This window comes from Cryptomeria japonica, chromosome 7 (assembly GCF_030272615.1).
Source record: "Cryptomeria japonica chromosome 7, Sugi_1.0, whole genome shotgun sequence".
NCBI classification, from domain to species: domain Eukaryota; kingdom Viridiplantae; phylum Streptophyta; class Pinopsida; order Cupressales; family Cupressaceae; genus Cryptomeria; species Cryptomeria japonica.
The window spans coordinates 574994523-575012947 of record NC_081411.1 but is presented as its reverse complement, the minus strand read 5'-3'; the positions used below and the strand labels follow the sequence as shown (position 1 = coordinate 575012947).

The 18425-nt window shown below is 37.6% G+C and overlaps 1 protein-coding gene across 5 annotated transcripts; it reads right to left on the bottom strand.

Moving 5' to 3' along the window:
• Positions 1 to 10043: 10043 nt before the first annotated feature.
• On the bottom strand, positions 10044 to 17327 carry LOC131073110 (pentatricopeptide repeat-containing protein At4g19890). 5 transcript variants are annotated; one of them, XM_058009491.2, is made up of 2 exons: positions 14382 to 17327; positions 10044 to 11077 (listed from the first exon to the last, which is right to left on the bottom strand). In XM_058009491.2, exon 1 carries the CDS (start codon positions 17015 to 17017, stop codon positions 14870 to 14872), a length of 2148 nt encoding a protein of 715 aa, XP_057865474.2. In that variant the 5' UTR covers positions 17018 to 17327; the 3' UTR covers positions 10044 to 11077; positions 14382 to 14869. The 5 variants fall into 5 exon arrangements, with proteins under 5 accessions (XP_057865474.2, XP_057865476.2, XP_057865471.2 ...); XM_058009493.2 differs by having other exon boundaries at positions 14404 to 17327; XM_058009488.2 differs by having other exon boundaries at positions 10045 to 11077; positions 14039 to 17327.
• Between the last annotated feature and the right edge of the window lie 1098 nt (positions 17328 to 18425).

The window sequence follows — 18425 nt, the reverse complement described above, 5'->3', positions numbered from 1 at the left end:
CCAAAGTGTCATGCTAGTTAGGGGGCACCTATAGTGTATGACCGGCTAGTCTGTGTAGGTTCTAAACACCAGGCTTAGAGGGCTTAATGGCATTGTTCTATCCTTGGTTTGCTACCCTCATGAAGGGTCAGGCCCTTCCAGTAGGAAGAGGCACAAGGGACTTATGTCTGTGGTTGGGCGGAAAAGCCCTTGATGATGCTCTCCCTCTCCCATGTTAAACCATAATATGCATCCGATATCAATAGGAGATCGTTTTCTTTGTAATCTCTTAACCCTTCTTTTTCTTTTAGTTAGAATTATTAAAGTTTTACATGACAGTTATTTTCCCTTTCAGTGGAAGAAGTTAGTTAGATGGTATTTAAGTTAATTAACTGTCTCCTTTCAGTTGAAATTGAATGTAGTTAGTCCTTCATTAGAGTAGTATTTTATTTGGTTGTTGCTTTATTTAAGTATTTTGGTTGTTACACATTCCTAATAAAAAATGGACGTAAATCCATTGATTTCATTGAACAGCTACCTAAGGTACAAGACAAAGATTGCATTTATGACCAAATGTGCACACTTCTTTGCTATTTCAGCGACTTATACAGTAGCATAGGTAGCTGATCTTCAAGGGGATTTTTAGATTGCATGAGATGCCCAAGGGCATTGTGAGTGACAAGGACAACAAGTTCCTAAGTATCTTTTGGCAAGGGCTTTTCAAATTGAGTGGGACTGAACTTACTCCAAGTATAAGCTACCACCCACAAATAGACAAACAGACTAAAATAGTAAACAAATGGATGGAAGGATATCTCAGGAAATATGTTTTGAGATAGCAAAGAGCTTGGATCAAATGGCTGCACCTTGGTGAGTATTGTTATAATACTACCTATCACATGCCCACCAGGATGTCGCCATTCATGGCTTTGTATGGATATGAGGCACCCAAATTCGTAGATTTACTTTTTGGGGATAGAAGAGTACCCAAGGCAAAAGATTTACTACAAGAAAATCAGGGCATCATGAAGTCACTGAAGGAGAATTCGCAGCAAGAATAGAATAAGTTATATGCTGATTAGCACCAAGTAAAGCATAGTTTTTGGTTGGGGACATGTTTTATTTTTAACTTCAACGATACAAACAATCTACTCTCAAGAAGAGTGGAGCAAAGAAGCTTAAGCCCAAGTTCTATGGCCCATTCAAGGTGTCCAGGAGGGTTGGAAAGGTTGCCTATGAGCTCGGTTTACCAACTACTAGTTGAGTCCGTAATGTCTTTCATGTATAAAGGATCAAGAAGGCACTTGGGCACAATGTAGTTCACTCATCTTAGTCGCCACCATTGGATGAGGAAGGGAAGTTAATACTGATTCCAAAGGCCATCATAGACACTAGAGAGTAGACTCTTCATTTCGTTTGTTTTTTAAACCCTAAAAAGGTCACGCGATATTTTACTTTGTTTTGACGTCCAAAGGTGATATTAGGCAGCGGGAGAAAACGCTTACGCCACGATTTCTGTCACGCGATTTGTGTCTACTGTGAATCTGCAAATTGCAACATCACATTCAAAGCATTCCTGAGTTTGGCGGTTTGCAGAGTTTGAACTTTTGAACAAGTTAGGTGCATCGATTATTTTTTTCATAAATTTATATCATTCTATATGGTTAGATTTCGAGTCTTTGTTGATCGTATTTAAGGACCATTTAATCTGAAAGAGCTTATGCTTATTACAAATTTGGTAATGTATACTATACATTACCAAAATCGTAATAAGCATAAGCTCTTTCTTATTAAGTGTTGCAACATATTTTAAGAGATTTGCAAAAATGTGAAAGAGGGCATGTATAATCTGCAATGTAACATAGATATGTAACATCATCATGTTACATATCTATGTTACATTGCAGATCATACATGCCCACTCTTTAACATTTTTTCTTTATGTGTTTGATATATATATATGTTACATTTTGTCTTTCTGTGTTTGAAGTTACTAACATCAAACACAAAAAGAAAAAATGTAACACATATATGTGTGTGCGTGTGCGTGTGTGGACTGATCATAAAGTTGCGGGCATTTTCCTTATTCTTTTGTAGCGTCTAACTTTAGCACTGCTTGTAGCAGGTTGAATTTGATTAGTTTCCATTTGCAGTCATTTTGTTTTATAGAGACCAAGTTTGTGTTTTTCAAACCTGTCGAGACCTTAAAATTTGTTAAGTGGAAAGTGTAGTCCAAGACTCCAAAGACTCTAGAAATTGAGATGCTATTTTGAAAGCTCTTTGACCTTATTGACTTTCCTTACCTTGTCATTTTCAAGCACTCAATGAATAGAAGGGATATCGGTGAATTTTCTTCCTTTATCAGCAAAGTGTATTTATTGATCCATAAATTTAACACAACCAACAAGCTGCAAAGTATATTTATTGATCCATGTTTGGTCTCTTTTGCTAGGTTTCTTTCGAATATTTATAAAAGACAATGGCTTCTACAACTAGAGGTGGTGCAACTAGAGGTGGTGGTAGAAAGAGAAATCCTTTATGGAAACATGGCACACCAGGTGCATCGGTAGGAGAGGTTATTTGTAACCATTGCACGAAATCTATGACTACTGGCATACACCAACTCAAATATCACCTTGCACGGATCAGTGGTCAGAATATTACGATATGTGACAATTGTCCTGATGAGGTTGAGAGAGAGGTAAAAGCAAGGCTTTCAAAATATGAGCAAAAGAAGGCAGAAAAAAGAGGACAACAGAGGCAAGGGCAGCCCCAATGACAGATCTCAGTTCTACAGGTTCGGGAAGTATGGGGGTGGGCAATAATATGTCTAGTTTTTTCATTCCCAGTAACATTCCTGATGTGCAACCTGGATTGCAAGGTACTTCATGGAATAAGGAAGTGCATTGGCAGGCAAAGGTGGCATGTGCTAGATTTTGGTATTACAACAATCTTTTGTTTAATATTGTTGATAGTCCTGTTGTCATTTTATGACACCCTTGGTCCATCAGTGAGAACCGATCGAAGATATGTTCCATGGACCAGCGCTGCCCAGTTAATCAAGGAGAAAAGCAGTGAAATCATGGTTTGGAGTGTTGTCTTGTTGGAAGTTCCTTGGCCCTCTCTTTCTCTAGCTCGAAACTTCGGAACCCCAAGGTTCTGAGTTTCTTTGCCTTAGCTTCTTTCTTTCCTACTCCGGGACTCCAGAACTCCAAGTCTCTGAAGTTCCCTTCCTTCCCTTAGCTTTTCTTCAGTCTTCAACCCCGAAACTCCGGAACCCCCAGGTTTCGAAGTTCCTTAGTCTTCTAGCTCGGAACTCCAGAACCCCCAAGTTCCGAAGTTCCTTAGTCTTCAAGCCCGGAACTCCGAAACCCCCAGGTTCCGAAGTTCCTTGCCCAACTATGGAGACCCTGGTCTTCGAAGTTCCCCAACTATAGAGACCCCGGTCTCCGAAGTTCCCCAAGTTCCTAAGTCTTCAAGCCCAGAACTCCGAAACCCCCAAGTTCCGAAGTTCCTTGCCCAACTATGGAGACCCCGGTCTCCGAAGTTCCCCAAGTTCCTAAGTCTTCTACCCCAGAACTCCGGAACCCCCAGGTTCCGAAGTTCCTTAGTCTTCAACCCCGGAACTCCAGAACCCCCAGGGTCAGAAGTTCCTTGCCCAACTATGGAGACCCCGGTCTCCGAAGTTCCCCAGGTTCCTAAGTCTTCTAGCCCGGAACTCCGGAACCCCCAGGTTCCGAAGTTCCTTAGTCTTCAACCCCGGAACTCCAGAACCCCCAGGTTTCGAAGTTCCTTGTCCAACTACGGTGACCCCGGTCTCCGAAGTTCCCCTTCTCTCTTTAACCCTTTCCCTCTCTATCCCGAAACTCCGGAACCTCGAGGTTCCGAAGTTCCTTGCTCCTTCCCTTGTCTTCCTCACTTCAGGAGTCCAAACTTCCAAAGTCTCTGGGCTTGCTTCTGGCTTGCAACACTTCTGGATGGCGTGATCGACACTCAAGGCTTTAAATGCTCCGACAGCTTTGGTGACTTATGCACTTTTTTTTGTGGAGCCACAAGGGGTGCATTTAATGTTTTTGGCAGGATTTCCATCAAGGGAGGTACAGGGCCATGCTGAGTGACTTATGTCATGCCTGACTTTGGAAGGTCAGTCAATCCACCTTCTCAGGATTGCTCTTTGTGGGTATGGCTAGGTTGCTTGCATGTACAAGTCAGGTGCATGCACTTCCCTGCACCTGCAGACTGACATGCAGGGGTCATGATCACCATTGTAACCCTTTTTTCTATATAAGGCTATTAAGCCTCATTGTAAAGGGTTCTCTCCCTGTTGCTTGGAGTTTTCTTATGCTCTCCTCTTCTCTTGAAGACTTGTAATCTTTGCATTTCTGCAACTGTAAGATTGGCATTTGGCCTTATGATTAATTGAAGAACACTATTCTTGCCTCCTTTCAACCTATATATGTTGTGTATGCTTTCTTACCTTCATCATAGGTGTATGTTGTGGCTCTTTCTCTTCATATATGCTGTGTTAACTGGTTTTCTGAGTGTGATTTGTGGGAATTCTTCTCCCCTCTTGGCATTCAGTGGATTCTAACCTTCATCTATGCATTGGGGTTACTCATACAACTGAAAGTTGTGCATCTTCAAGGTGTTTCAATTAGTTACTTGTGTCATTTTGGTAGGGAGAGGAACTATCTCTTCTTGGTGCATCACCTCCCTTTGTTTTCAAGCAATTTCTCTCTTCTCTTTTCCTCTACAAGTTGTTAGGGTAGGCTTAGGAATTAGCTTTGAAGTGTTGAGTTGGTTCAACACCTGCACCTAGATAGAGAAGGAAGTCGGCCTTCTCCGAAGATTCAACCCCCTTGCGCAAGGTCCCACACTTCGGGGTTGTTTCCATGTTTCACAAGGTTGCTGAGTTGATAGTTCAGCAAGGGTGCAAGCTTTTGTGATAACAAGTCCATATTGGGAGCAATTGGTCATTGCATTGACTGTGTCAAGTAAGGGGTTCAAGGCCCCAAGTTGTTATGAGTTGAGTGGGCCATTATTGCAGAACGAGGTCCATCGCACACTACAACTATTGGAACAACAAAAGAGGATTTGGGAAAAGAATGGTTGCACCATTTTATCTGATGGGTAGACGAATGGCAATAATAAGACACTCGGCAACTTTCTAGTTGCTCCAGGGGGACAGGTAGTATTTTTAAAATCGGTTGATGCCTCAAATGAAATGAAAAATGCAAAAACCTTGTGCAACATGTTGGATGAGGTGGTGACAGAAGTGGAAGTGCAAAAATTTGTTCAGATTGTGACCGATAAGGCAGCTACATATGTGGTAGCCGGTGAACTTTTACAGGCTAGGCATCCAACATTATTTTGGAGTTGTTGCTCATTGCCTTGATTTGCTCCTTGAGGACATAGGGAAACTAAGTTGGGTGAAGAATGTGGTTGAAGATGGAAGGGAAATCACAAAGTACATCTACAACCACACATGGGTCCTAGAGCTTATGAGACAACACACTGATGATAAGGATCTTGTGCGTTCAGGAATCACACATTTTGCCACTAATTTCCTCAACTTACAAAGCATATTACGTGCATTGCCCAACCTAAAGCAGATGTTTGTGAGTGAAAGCTGGTTGGAGAGTCCTTATTATAGGAAGCATGAAGTAGAGAAGGTCATGAAGACCATTTTTTATGTTAGATTTGCCAAAGTCATGGAGGAGATCATCAATGTAAGTTTTCAAACTTCGATTGATGATTTATTTTTTAATTTTCTAATATTATACTTTGCTGATTTTTGTTAAATTTTTCATATCTAGTTGTCAGAACCATTGGTGAGGGTTCTACAAATGGTGGATGGTGATAAAAACCCCATAGGGTATCTATATGAGGCCATGGATAAGGCCAAAGAGGCAATGCAGCACTTGTATGGGTCCAATAGGACCAAATATGAACACATATGGCGCATAATTGATCGAAGGTGGAATCAACAACTCCACCAACATATTCATGTTGCTGCCTACTATTTGAACCCCAAGTTCTTTTTCTCCCCTACTTTCAAAGCAGATGCAGAGGTTCAAATTGGCCTCGACACATGTATTCAGAGGTTAGTTGTTGATGAAAGTATTCAAGACCTCATTCGTGATGAGTTACAAAGTTATGAGAAGCAAGATGGGCCATTGTTTTCTTCACCTATTTGTGTTCCTAAGAGAGACACCCTGCTGCCACGTAAAAAAAATGTGCTCTTAAATCTATTTCACCATTTATTTCAATCTTTAAATTTATTAAAATCTTTACCAAGTTATAAATGCCAATTTGTATCCTTGTAGATGTGTGGTGGGAAGATTATGGTGCCACAACACCTAATCTTCAAAGGCTTGCAATCCGCATATTATCTCAGCATTGTAGTGCTTCTGGTTGTGAGCACAATTGGAGTGTCTTTGAGACCATTCACACAAAGGTTGACTCAAAAGCTCTTGAATGACATTGTATATGTGCAGTACAACATTTTGATTGCATGAAAAAAGGGTACAAGGGCACAGTTCATATGATGCACTTGACCTAGATGAGATCGATCCATATTCAGCGGATTGGATTGTTGAACCTGATGGTGCTACTGGTGATGTTGATGTGGAACCATTTTTCACTGCCGATCACATAGCTAAGATGGAGAGGGGGGCAGTTGAATGGGCAATAGAAGTGGCAGAATGTGAGGAGGCAAGAGATGAGTTTGTTGATCCTGCAGAGCCAATTTCCTCACCTATTGAGGATATTGCAGCAGCACCACCATCTACTTCAACACTCACTCAACAACAACAGAGTTTTTTGAGCTTTAATCATAGACGAAATCTATAATTTTTAATTTTCATTGATATAAAAGCTTGAGCTTAATATGTATTCAGACTTTGGAGATTGTATTTGTTTTGTGGTCTAGACTCTACGATATGTATTTGACTCAAACTTATTAGAAGTTGCACTTGTTTTTTGGTATATGATATGAATTTGACTCAAGCTATGATTTATATATGATGGAAACCAGTAATATGTTATTATGTTCTATAAATTTAGTGTGTGTGTGTGGTTTTTTAAGAATATTTTAAGAAATTATATATTTTCAAATGTTCAATAAATTTGCCAATTTTTTCCCAATTTTTGCAGAGTTCCGATTTTTTAAAAATTTTGGGCCAAAAGATTTATTGTCGATTAAGAGTTTTTCATCTTTGTTTGAAATAGACTTGTAAAGCTATTTAATGACCTAGGCTGCTCTTACCTTTGAGAAAAAAGGTACTTTCAGATCAGAAATAAAATCTAGAATTTCCAATCTTATGTATTTCTGAGTTTTGTCCAATTTTTGAGTTAATAGTTTGTTGCAAATATTTATATTATTCTGCACTTCATTTATCCATCAAAGATCATGTCTGGAGTCCTAAGCCCCGCCACACATTGCTCCCTTTTGAACGAGAAAATAGGCTGGGACATTAGCACCCAGCACTAGTGTCCAGCCAATTTTGCTTTGGATTTTGGGAAATTGTGTGTGTCAGCCTTGTCTTGCGTGATGTGACCTCAGTTTCAACATTTGATCATTATGTGTCAACTTACACCTAAAATTAACCTTGTGATCTCTATATAAACATGAACCTTTGACATTTAAAAAGAATCTAATAATTTGAATTCTATGGCCAAGCTCTATTGAAAAGAATATCTAGCTCTCCAATTTAGAAAGCGCTCTTGATTTGTGTACAAGCTCTATTGTTGCTACCTCTATTGTTGTTATGGTTGAAGCTCTTTGAATGTTGAAGAATGATTGGAACCACTGATTGATGATAGGCTTGTACCTCTCCATGGTAATTCAGTATGGATTTTGATTTATTCTGAAATTGTGAATTTTAATCACCTAATATAATTTCTCATGTTTTGCTGCCCCTAAGCATAGCATTTGTTTCTTGGGTTGGATATCACACTATCTTGTTTGAGGCATTTAAGAATCCACTCAAACACATTTGAGTAGAGTTTCATTTTGCTTATTGCATTTGCCATTGCTAACCACAATCATAGACACACTTAGGATTCAAAGTACATACTATTTGTTGTTATCAACTTGGTTATTTGTGGAGGTAGGAATACCTAAGCGGAGGCTTGACCAAGGCAAGCTCCTATAAAGCCACAAGCATCTTTCCCTCTCTTTGTGCTTATGTAGGTGCAGATATGGAATTTGACAATAGTCGCAAGTAGCAAACAAGTAGAGTAGACTGAGACAAAGTTTGTTAGTCGAAATCCAGTGCAAAACCCTAGGAGTCTAGCACCCAGCACTAGTGTCCTACCAATTTGGGCTCAGTTTTCAGGGGTAACTGCTCAGAACTTTGGTGAACCCATAGATGGCACACTCGCAGAGTACTCGGCGAGTTTCAAAAACTCGCCGAGTTTTTTAGCTCTACGAGTTTTTATGACTTTAACTCGCAGCAAAAACTCAGTGAGTTTCTTTTAAAAAGTTGGCTAGACTAAAAAAAGAGGCCCAAACATGTCAAAAAATTATCATTTTTTGTTTTTTCAGGTCAGCTTCATTCTCTTCATCAGAATATACACATGAAATATAACATTTAAGTATAAGTGGCTGCCCCTTGACCCCAACTTGGGGGCGCTGCCCCCAAACCCCCGTCGAAAAATATAGGGGGAAACTGCACTGATGGAAGTAGGGAAAATTTAACCTCTGAGTTTGATTAGGCTCCATATAACAACATAATTAGCATTGAAGAAATCTTGGTATTATACATTTTAGAGTTGAAAGTTTGAAACTATCAGTATGAATGATGAAATTTCAAATATTGCGCATTTGTAGATCTCCACCAAGATCTAGACCTATCTCTCTACTCCTCTTTTTCTCACCCTCTGAACTGGGAAGATCTCCACTAGGAAGAGGAAGAGGAATAGTAAATAGATTTAGCTAGAGCTGGGAAGAGGAAGTTGTAATTGTAATTTGTAATGATGTATTTACTTTTGGTTTTACAAAAACTATTTACTATTTTGCTTCCAGCCATCAATATTCCTCATGAGGATGCGATTTTGTAGACACTTTGCATTTAAATATATCTAGAATCAGCTTGTTTCTTTTGTGTTATCATTTATTGACTCATTGGATGCATCTTCTCATTAAATTTTGCAAAAAAAATGCTTTTTTTATTAAAATTAAGCCTGTTTTTACGTTGCCGAGTTTTTCTGAGTTTTTGCCGAGTGTTTTTCTCAAGAGCTTGGCGAATCGAGCCGAGTCGCGAGTAGTCCAACTATGGGTGAACCTATCCCCAATCCTGACATCTACATTTTCCCGCCTTCAAACACTAGTGCCCAACACTACTATCTTGCATCGTCAGCCTCTATTTTTGGTGCCTAGTTCCTCTTTGTACTCTTTTTTTGTTTCTATACCTCTCTATGCATTTTTGTTGTTTTATTTCCGGAACAATCATTCAGTTAGTTTATTCATTGCATCTTTAGGTTTATTTAGATAATATGATAGCCAATCGATCCTCTTTGCAACAAAAGAATAGGACCTGGGCATCTTGGCTCTCCTATTAGGACAGTAGCCAAGCTTAGCGCCTTTGATCAGTTCGTGTTCCAATGTGTTGTGGAGAGAAGATTGATCCGGGTTAATTTACTAGTTAATCTAGGATCACTTTTCACACATCACAATACCCACAAAACAATTTTTTTATCCAACATACAATTTCAAAAAATAATCTAGGATTAACAATGAAATGATTTGTACCCACCAAAATTCAAATGTCATAGTTAAATACAACTTCCACATTATTGAAACAAAAAAATTGATCCTGCAAGCAATTCTCCACCCACAAAGTAGTATAATTAAATTAGCGATGAAATGAGTTCTACCCATTTCAATTCAAATGTAGCAATTTAATTCAGATTCCACAATACTGAGTTAAAAAACTGATAACCACAAGTAAATCTTCATCCAACATGCAACTCTAAGACATAAAGGAACAAAAGGATTTGTAACTTTGTAGCCACCTCAACAATCAATGCAAATTGCAAATTACTAAATCAAAAAAATTGATACCCACAACACAATTATTAACAACCTAGGAATGAATTGATTTGTACTTACATCAGATAGAATAGTTTTCTGCCTCCAGTCTAATTCTGCTGCAACCCTTCTTTGTCCATGAGGTCTAATTATTAGCTGTGGTCCGTTATTATCAAACCCTAAAAACCCTAAAAATTAATAGTCAGATGGCAAAATTGAGGAGTGGGGAGGTGAGGGGGTGGGGGATTGGTTTGAACTATGAGAAAATAAAATCCAGCAATATATATGATGTGCCAGACAGATTTTAAGAAAAGAGAAGGAAGCATAATAACAGATTTTACAAATAGACCCTGATAAAACACACAATGAAAATAAATCGGTAAAAAGGATACACAGACTATATATGTATCTGCAGATTTAACTGCAATTGCTGAAATTCTAACATGTAGACAAATTCAACCTTCATGTGCAGTCATTTTTCTCCAGAGTTTCCAGACTTGATATCTGATTTGTTTATAAAACATCCTGGTCCAATGCTTACATGAGATTTCAAGAGACTTTCTCCAGAGTTGCTATTTTTACTGCCCCTCCAGTTCAAGACCAATATGACAATCAAATCTCCAGAACCAGCAAATATATCATTCCCATCCCTATCTGTAAAAAGGGAAGAAAACTCAACCAAAATCGAACTGTATTCCTTCATTAACAACTTGCAATATGCCTACTGTCTTGCTATCAGCAATGAAGGCATTATTAGATTGTACTCACACCTCGAAACCATCACATGATTCAATTCAGATTACATATGACTGAGCATCCTGAAGCTCCTTCACAACAAAAGCCAAAACAGAATCTGTAATCAAGTCATGCAAAGACATGGTGCTCAACTCATGGCTGGCAACCTGTTGCTGCAAATTCTAGGCCACATCATCCATGTTGAAATTCTAGTGCCAAGCAAATCATGCAAGAGGAGCGTGAAATAGTTTCCCTTAAACAATTCCCAAAATTGCTGTTGATAACCACCTCTGTTCCAGGTTACCTAAAAAGTCATCACCACTCCATCACCTGTTGCCATTACATCAAGAAACCAAACAAGGAAATATTTTACCATGAAGGTTGTTACAATGTTACATATAGATTACAATTATTATAAAAATAGAAAACATATTTGTTTTAAATTTTTACAACCAAATTTTGGGAGTTACAGTAAAAGTTCATCCTAAAAATGACCTTTCAGCCACATTAAACAGGCCTAAATCTGGAAGAAGGTGCCTAGGATTTCTTGATTTTTGAAAACTCACAGGCCCAATATAGCAAAAAATCTATTGGTGCAACCAAAGAAACAAAATTTCTAGAATATGGAAGAGATTTCTTAAGTGAAAGAAAAAAGGGGGCTCCATGGACACTTTCCTCTAATGACACAATGAGTTAGCATCATGAGATTCAAAGCAAACATCCATGTATTTGTAATTATAATACAACGGCAAAACCAATATTCACGAGTACAAAATGCAAACTGTGTCCAACGCCATCTGTATAAAAGGTGATGAACATTTCTCAAAAATTTGAAAAACGAGATTCAAATGCATAAGATGATTATTACTTTTTCTGAATACTCCTAATAAAAATGTATTTTACTAACAGAAGTCCTGTAACAAAATACACAAAGATAGATATCTCAGAGCTCCAGCCCTCACATCTCAGAAGGAAATTTATCATAGAAAAGTTTGTTTTTTAATTCACCAAGAAAAACTGTGAAACCCTGGCCAATCCATCTTTTCAGCAGAAGGGCTTCAGCAACCTACATGAATTAAATCAAAGTAGCCTCATTTGAATAATACACAACTCCTGTTCAGATTCTTTGTTATACTGTCTGTGGCTAAAAAACTTTTGACAACATATGCAATGAAAGATGTAGGTAAATTTTAAAATTTATTATAGCTGAGTCTTGTCTATAGGGTGGTTTTAATGGTGAAAATCAACTTCTATCTGCTGCTGATGAAAGAGCCAATATAAGGGAATGGAATCTAATAACCATCCATTTGAATTTTACTTGAGAACAAGAGGTTGATAAACTAGGCATGAGGAATCAAGGATAAACATACAAGTAACCATTACTCAAAAGAAAGGAATAAATACATCGAAGCAAAGGGCACAACATATTGAAACATTAAGTACAAAGTTGAAGAACAGCAGATAGATAAAACACAGATCAGCAATGCTGTATAGCAATAACATACTTATTAGAATATTGTAATGTTTCTTTAATGGTCCTCTTAGTCATCGTTAGTTAGTTTCTATTTTTCAGCTTCTGTTTACGATTCTATCTTCTAGAAACATCGTCTCTTGTAAATTCTTTATATAAAGCTCTCGCTCTATTGTTTAATAACATCGAATATTCTAACATGGTATCAGAGCAGGCCAAATTTTATGAGAAAAAAATTTGTAACTTCTTATCTCGAATTTTTTCCAGAAATTTGTTTCTTCGATTTTTTATAAATCATTGGAGGTTTTGTTGAAATATTTGCAGAATTTTGTGGGCTCTTTTGGAGTTATAATTCGAAATTTTTGTGGGTTCGTGGACCAGTGTTCGTGGGCAGTTTGGGTGTTGCGTTTGAAGATCGTGGAGGTTTTCTTTTGTTTTTTCGTGCCCACGGATTTCTGGATTTTTGTTCACAACTCTGGTGTTTTTTCAGATCCTTTGTACCTACGGTCTAGGGCTTCATGGAGTCAGGTCTTGTTCAATGTCTTCATCTCCCTGCAACAATGCGACTAGGGCACACAATCTACCTCTTTGTTTGGTCGCCTGGAGATATTCTGATGGGTTTTAATAAATTTTTTCCCTTAAAAAATTTCTGATGAGTTTTAATAAAAATTCCCTTAAAAAATTATGGAAGGGTTTTAAATTTTAATAGTTTTTATCCTAAAAAAATGATTCTGTTTGGTTTATAAGTTTTTACCTTAAAAATTAATCTGTAAGGTTTATAATTTTCTCCTCAAAATTATTGTAAGGGCTTTTCGATTTTTGCCTCAAAAATTGTGTTGGGTTTTGCCTGACTTTATCTCAAAAATCATGAGCACAGGTGTTCCTGTCTTAGGGTTTTTACCCTTTTTTCTAAAAAAAACAATGCTTTGTAAACTTCAATTTCTGGATTTGGCAATTTTTTCCTCAAAAATCGTGGCTTCTTGCAGCCTGTTTTGGGGCATCTTGCAGCCTGTTTTGGGGCATCTTGCTCATCTGCAAAAGTTTGTGGACGATTTGTGTTATCCAGATTCTGAAGGGTCAACGGCAAGCTCATCTCAGTGGCAGGCTCATGTCGCAGAACATTCTGAAAATAAGGGCAGCCTTCTTTATTTTTCTCTAGGTAGTTAGAATGATGACCATTAAGGGAGGGTATTAGAATATTGTAAAGTTTCTTTAATGGCCATCTTGGTCATCTTAGTCATCTTTAGTTAGTTTCTATTTTTTAGCTTATGTTTACGATTGTTTCTTTTAGAAACATCGTCTCTTGTAAATTGTTTATATAAAGCTATTGCTCTATTGTTTAATAACATCGAATATTTTAACAATACTAGTCAGACTTGGTCTAGAATTGGACTTGGCAAGGTAAAGAGTTGAAGTCAGACCTAAAGTCAGTAAAGACTTAGCATCTGACAGAGAAAATTAAGAACTATCGACTCATTTGGATAGTATACCAAAAAATAACTTGCAATTTCTCGTTCAATGATAATTTTTTCATTCTGACATTTGTAATGTTGATGGCAACAAAATTAACTTACAAAATACTTGAAAATGCTACCCACTGATGAAATTATAAAGAATAATGAACTGCTGTAAAAATTACATTCTCCCACAATTAGAAATCTGAAATTATCCTGCATTAAACCAAGTTTGGGAGGATGAAGATCACCCTTATTTAGTACAAATTCCCATGTCAAAAAATAAGTTTTCACTATGTTACCACACATAGACCACAGAACATAACGCAGGTTCATAGGTGGCAAACTTAAGCATCCTATACAAACCTGAGAATCTTGCACCAGCTCATGGGGATTTTTCATAGACCGAGCCAAAGAGTCAGCTCAACTCTTTTTCTTCAGACTTTGAGATTATTGAAATGAATTTAAGAGTTATAGTGGAGGCTAGGACAAATGATGGTAATGGACTTGAATATTTTGTCTAGCAATGTATGGTATAAGACCTTGGATTCTCTCAGCAGAATTTCGCAGTGCATATGTCTAAGGAATAGATGAAAGGTCACCGACACTGCAAACTGCAGAGTGCAATCATCTCCACTTTTAGAGAAAATTTATATCAGAAATTATTCTTGAAAGAAAAATATCACTTCTCTTAAAGAACTTATAGTACCATGAGTAAAAGTGACATATACTTTAACAAATCTCCATGCAAATCTCGAGGATTCATCTCTGTCATTCTTCAGAAGATCCTGCAGCAATCAATGAGGTCACATAGACACCTGCCCATGTTTTCACAATCTGATGATTAGCTGATTCAGGGCAACACCAATCGCCATTATGATATTCAGGGAAATGCTTGCACTTCCAACTTCATGAGGAATATTCAATGTTTTGCAATTTTTCCTCTGCACCCTCAAAATGAGAAGACTTGGATTGAAGATTATTCAAAATGGTTGTCATCCTAGCAAGAAATTAAAAAATGAACCCTCAGATCAGAATAATGATGCAAAACATAGCACCATTATGTAAAATGGTCTCAGATTAAAACTCATTAGCAATTGCAATGGAGATTCACACCTTGCATCTATGCCCCTATTCGCTTGATTTCAAGGGTAATTCCAATGTCAGAGTAGTATCCCCCCATCGCTTAGGCTCCATTCAATAATATATTACATTTTCAGCTGTGTGAATCTTTTTTTGACTCTGCTCTTCTTTAGGTTTATAACCTTTTTCAGCCATTTCTAACAACAGGGTGGAAGCAACATCAAAAGTGCCTTTTTTGTGACACAAGCTAATAAGCGCATCGTAAGTTGAATGCTGTGGAAGAATATCTCTTTCCAACATTTTATATAAAAGCATTTTTGCATGATCAAGTTTGCCTTCATTGCAATGTTTCTTGATTACATTGTTGAAAGCACGGATTTTTTGCTTTTGATCAAGTTTGTCAAGTAACTCCAAAACAAGCGTGAACTCCTCTTTTGTGCAATATACATTGATAAGGGTGACATAAGTCACTTCACAAGGAACCAACTCTCTCTTAAGCATTCCATCAAATAATGCACAGGCTTCCTCTACCTTGAATTCTTTGCAAAGTCCATCTATCAGAGCACCATAGGTGACAGAATCAGGTATACAACCATTTTCTATCATTTTGTCCATGATCTTTATGGCCAAATTAGCCTGATTTGCTTTGCAATGTCCATAAATCATTGCAGTATAAGTTACTTTGTTTGGTACCATGCCCTTTTCAAGCACTTCAGAGAAGTATTTTTCTGCATCCTCCAAATTTCCCACTTTGCAGAAACCACTTATCAATGCTGTGTAAGTGTGAATATCCGGTTCACAGCCATGTTCAATCATGTCGTCAAACAACTTCAAAGCCTGGTTTGTATCTCCCTGTTTGCAGTGTCTGCTGATTAAAATTGTGTAAGTTACCTTATCAGGACGTAGCCCACGTTGAATACATTCATCCAGCAATTCGTAAGCCTTATGTAACCTACCCTTTCTGCAAACACCATCAATTATTGCATTATAAGTACAAATACTAGGCGTGCAACCCTCTTCAATCATTCTATCCAACAGCTTGAATGCTTGAGTCAAATTACCCTCTTTACAGTGTCCTCCAATCAAAACAGTGTAGGTCACAGAATTTGGAGCCAAACCCTGTTCCTGCATTCTTCTGAACAGCATTTCAGCTCTCCTCAACTTCTTTATCTTACAGTATGCTTCAATCATGGTAGTATAAGTATAAACATTAGGCTTAGAATTACTGCTCCTCACCAATTTCAAAAGCAGTCGAAACGCTTTTTCTACCCATCCTTTCTTGCAGAGACCATCAATTAGAGTGCTGTGTGTATAAACATTGGGCATAAACCCTTTCTTAACCATTTCCTCCAACAGCTCAAAGGCCTTCTTCACCTTACCTGCCTTACACAAACCATTGATCAGAGTTGTATAAGTAATAACATTAGGAGCACAACCTGTTTGTGACATCTTCTCAAACAACCCAAATGCTCTGCCCATATGACCCCTCCTGCAATATGCATTGATTATTCCAGTATATGTAACAGGATCTACCTCAAATCCCTTTTCTAACATTCTTCGCAAATGCCGCTCGGCTTCTCTGAGTTTTCCCTCTCTAGAGAAACTCCCAATCAGTGTCTTATAAGTGCAAGCATCAGGTGCGACACCATTGGCAACCATTTCTCTATAAAATTCCTCTGCTACCTCAGAACTTTCCATTATCTGACATAACTCTCTGAGTACACAATTAAAAGTGTGCACATTCAATGTCAGTCCTTCATTGTTAATTTCAAAAACAGTCTTGACAGCTTCTCTGATCTTCCCTGCTTGGGAAAAACTTCTAATCATTAACTGCAACACACCCTGGGCTTCCTCAATTAGACCACCATTAACCAGGGACCTAGCCATGGTTTGATAAAGCTGAATATGAAGCTGGTGCTTTGGTTGCTTGACTGTCCAATAGAAGAAACTGAGAGCAAGCCCCTGGTCATCCCTCTGGAGCAGCTCAACCACTGAAACAGCTTGTTGGGTACTCAGTTTAGGGGCCAAATGTTCTAGAGGTAAAATTGAACGGCCTCTATGATAATGCTGTGTCACGATGTTGCAGATTTCTCTCAGAAAATCAGAAGAATTCTGAATGTAATTAGTCCTACTTGTACTGATTCTTCTTAGGTTCATCAAAGCAGGCAATATGAATGAAGCCACAAAAGCAGAGGGGTTCCAACAAATAGTATATAAAAGGTGGGTTTTGCAGACAACAGACCTGTGGATAATTTTGGCCATTGATTATGTCTTTTAAAAGTTCAGTGTCGACCATGCCAAAATCAGATCAAAGTCTGCTTAAGAAATTTGAGCTTTTCCTGGACCTCAAATCACTTCATCTGATGCCCTATTTTGTTTGCACAATAGAAAGCCAAGGCGTTTCCTGAACTTAAAAATACTTCCACATTGCTCATAGAAAGCCCGTTAGGTTCGATTTTTCATAATTCTCTATGCCCACAAGGCGTCAAATAGCCAAGGCGTTTCCATGAGAAAACAAGAGCTGTGAGGCAGCATGAGTCCCTGCCTAGTGCCAAAAACAGGCAAAATTGATTTGTACAAATGCAGATGTTTGTGTAAAACATGGGGAGGATGTTATTTTATTTTATAATATTATACAAGAATATTAAATATTGATATTAAAAACAATAATAACATTAATTGAAAAATAAATTCAATATTAACAAAAAAAATATTATATAAATTGAACATAAATATAATTAAATTCTGAAATAAATTAAATTTAAAAAATTAATACTATATAATTCAAGTAAAAAGTTCAAAATAAATTAAACTATATTAAAATTGATACAATTTACATTCTAACTTTTACATTAAAAAATACAAATAAAATCATAATAAAAAAGCTCAGGTAAAACCGGGAATAAATTGGCCCTGCGGAAAACTCCCTAACCCTAGAAACGTAGAGCGTCCAGCGATTTTTGGGGATCCAAACCCTAGCCACTTTGCCACTGTCGCATCCTATAATAACCTGAAATTTGACATCATTAACAAAACCCCTGCTAAAAATTCCTCTCCAATTACCCCAAACCCTCGTTAAAAATTCTACACCAAAAAAAAGAAGCTACCTTTGGCAAAATTTGGCTTCCATCATCGAGTGTTGCAATGCTTGAGTTGTCTTGCCTTTGGTGAATTGCAGAAATCTTTGAGCCGAATCAAATAGTATTTGTCGGCAGTCCTTGAGCCAGGGTTTGGAGAAGCTCTTTACGTACGCACATCATGGTCTTGCAGATCGATAGTCTTGGTGAGGCCGTTGGTTGTAGATAGCGTGTAAATTCTTTTCAGAAACACAGGTAAAAAAATTTAGAATTGTGAAATTAATCATAGTTTCGAAAAAAAAAATTAACGGCAACAACCAATGATAAAAGCAAAAACTAATTTCATTTTAATTATTAATTCTATTAAATAGCAAAACATTAGAAAATGTGAGAAAAGCCAAAAAATAATTAAATGTGATTGGTTGTCACGGATTTCAAAGCAAATTAATAGGCAGAGATGAAAACATTAGTTTCCGCCTATAGATAGGCGGGACTAATTAGTAAGTAGTGCGATACTTTGTCTTTATACTATTATAGTAAATAGTATTTGGGGAAAAAAATTGTGCTAATTAGTTTCAGGAAGGGTTGATTTT

What these genes read in the sequence shown, in the direction of transcription:
- LOC131073110 (XM_058009491.2), bottom strand. Translation starts at nt 17,017, where the DNA reads ATGGCCAAAATTATCCACAGGTCTGTTGTCTGCAAAACCCACCTTTTA.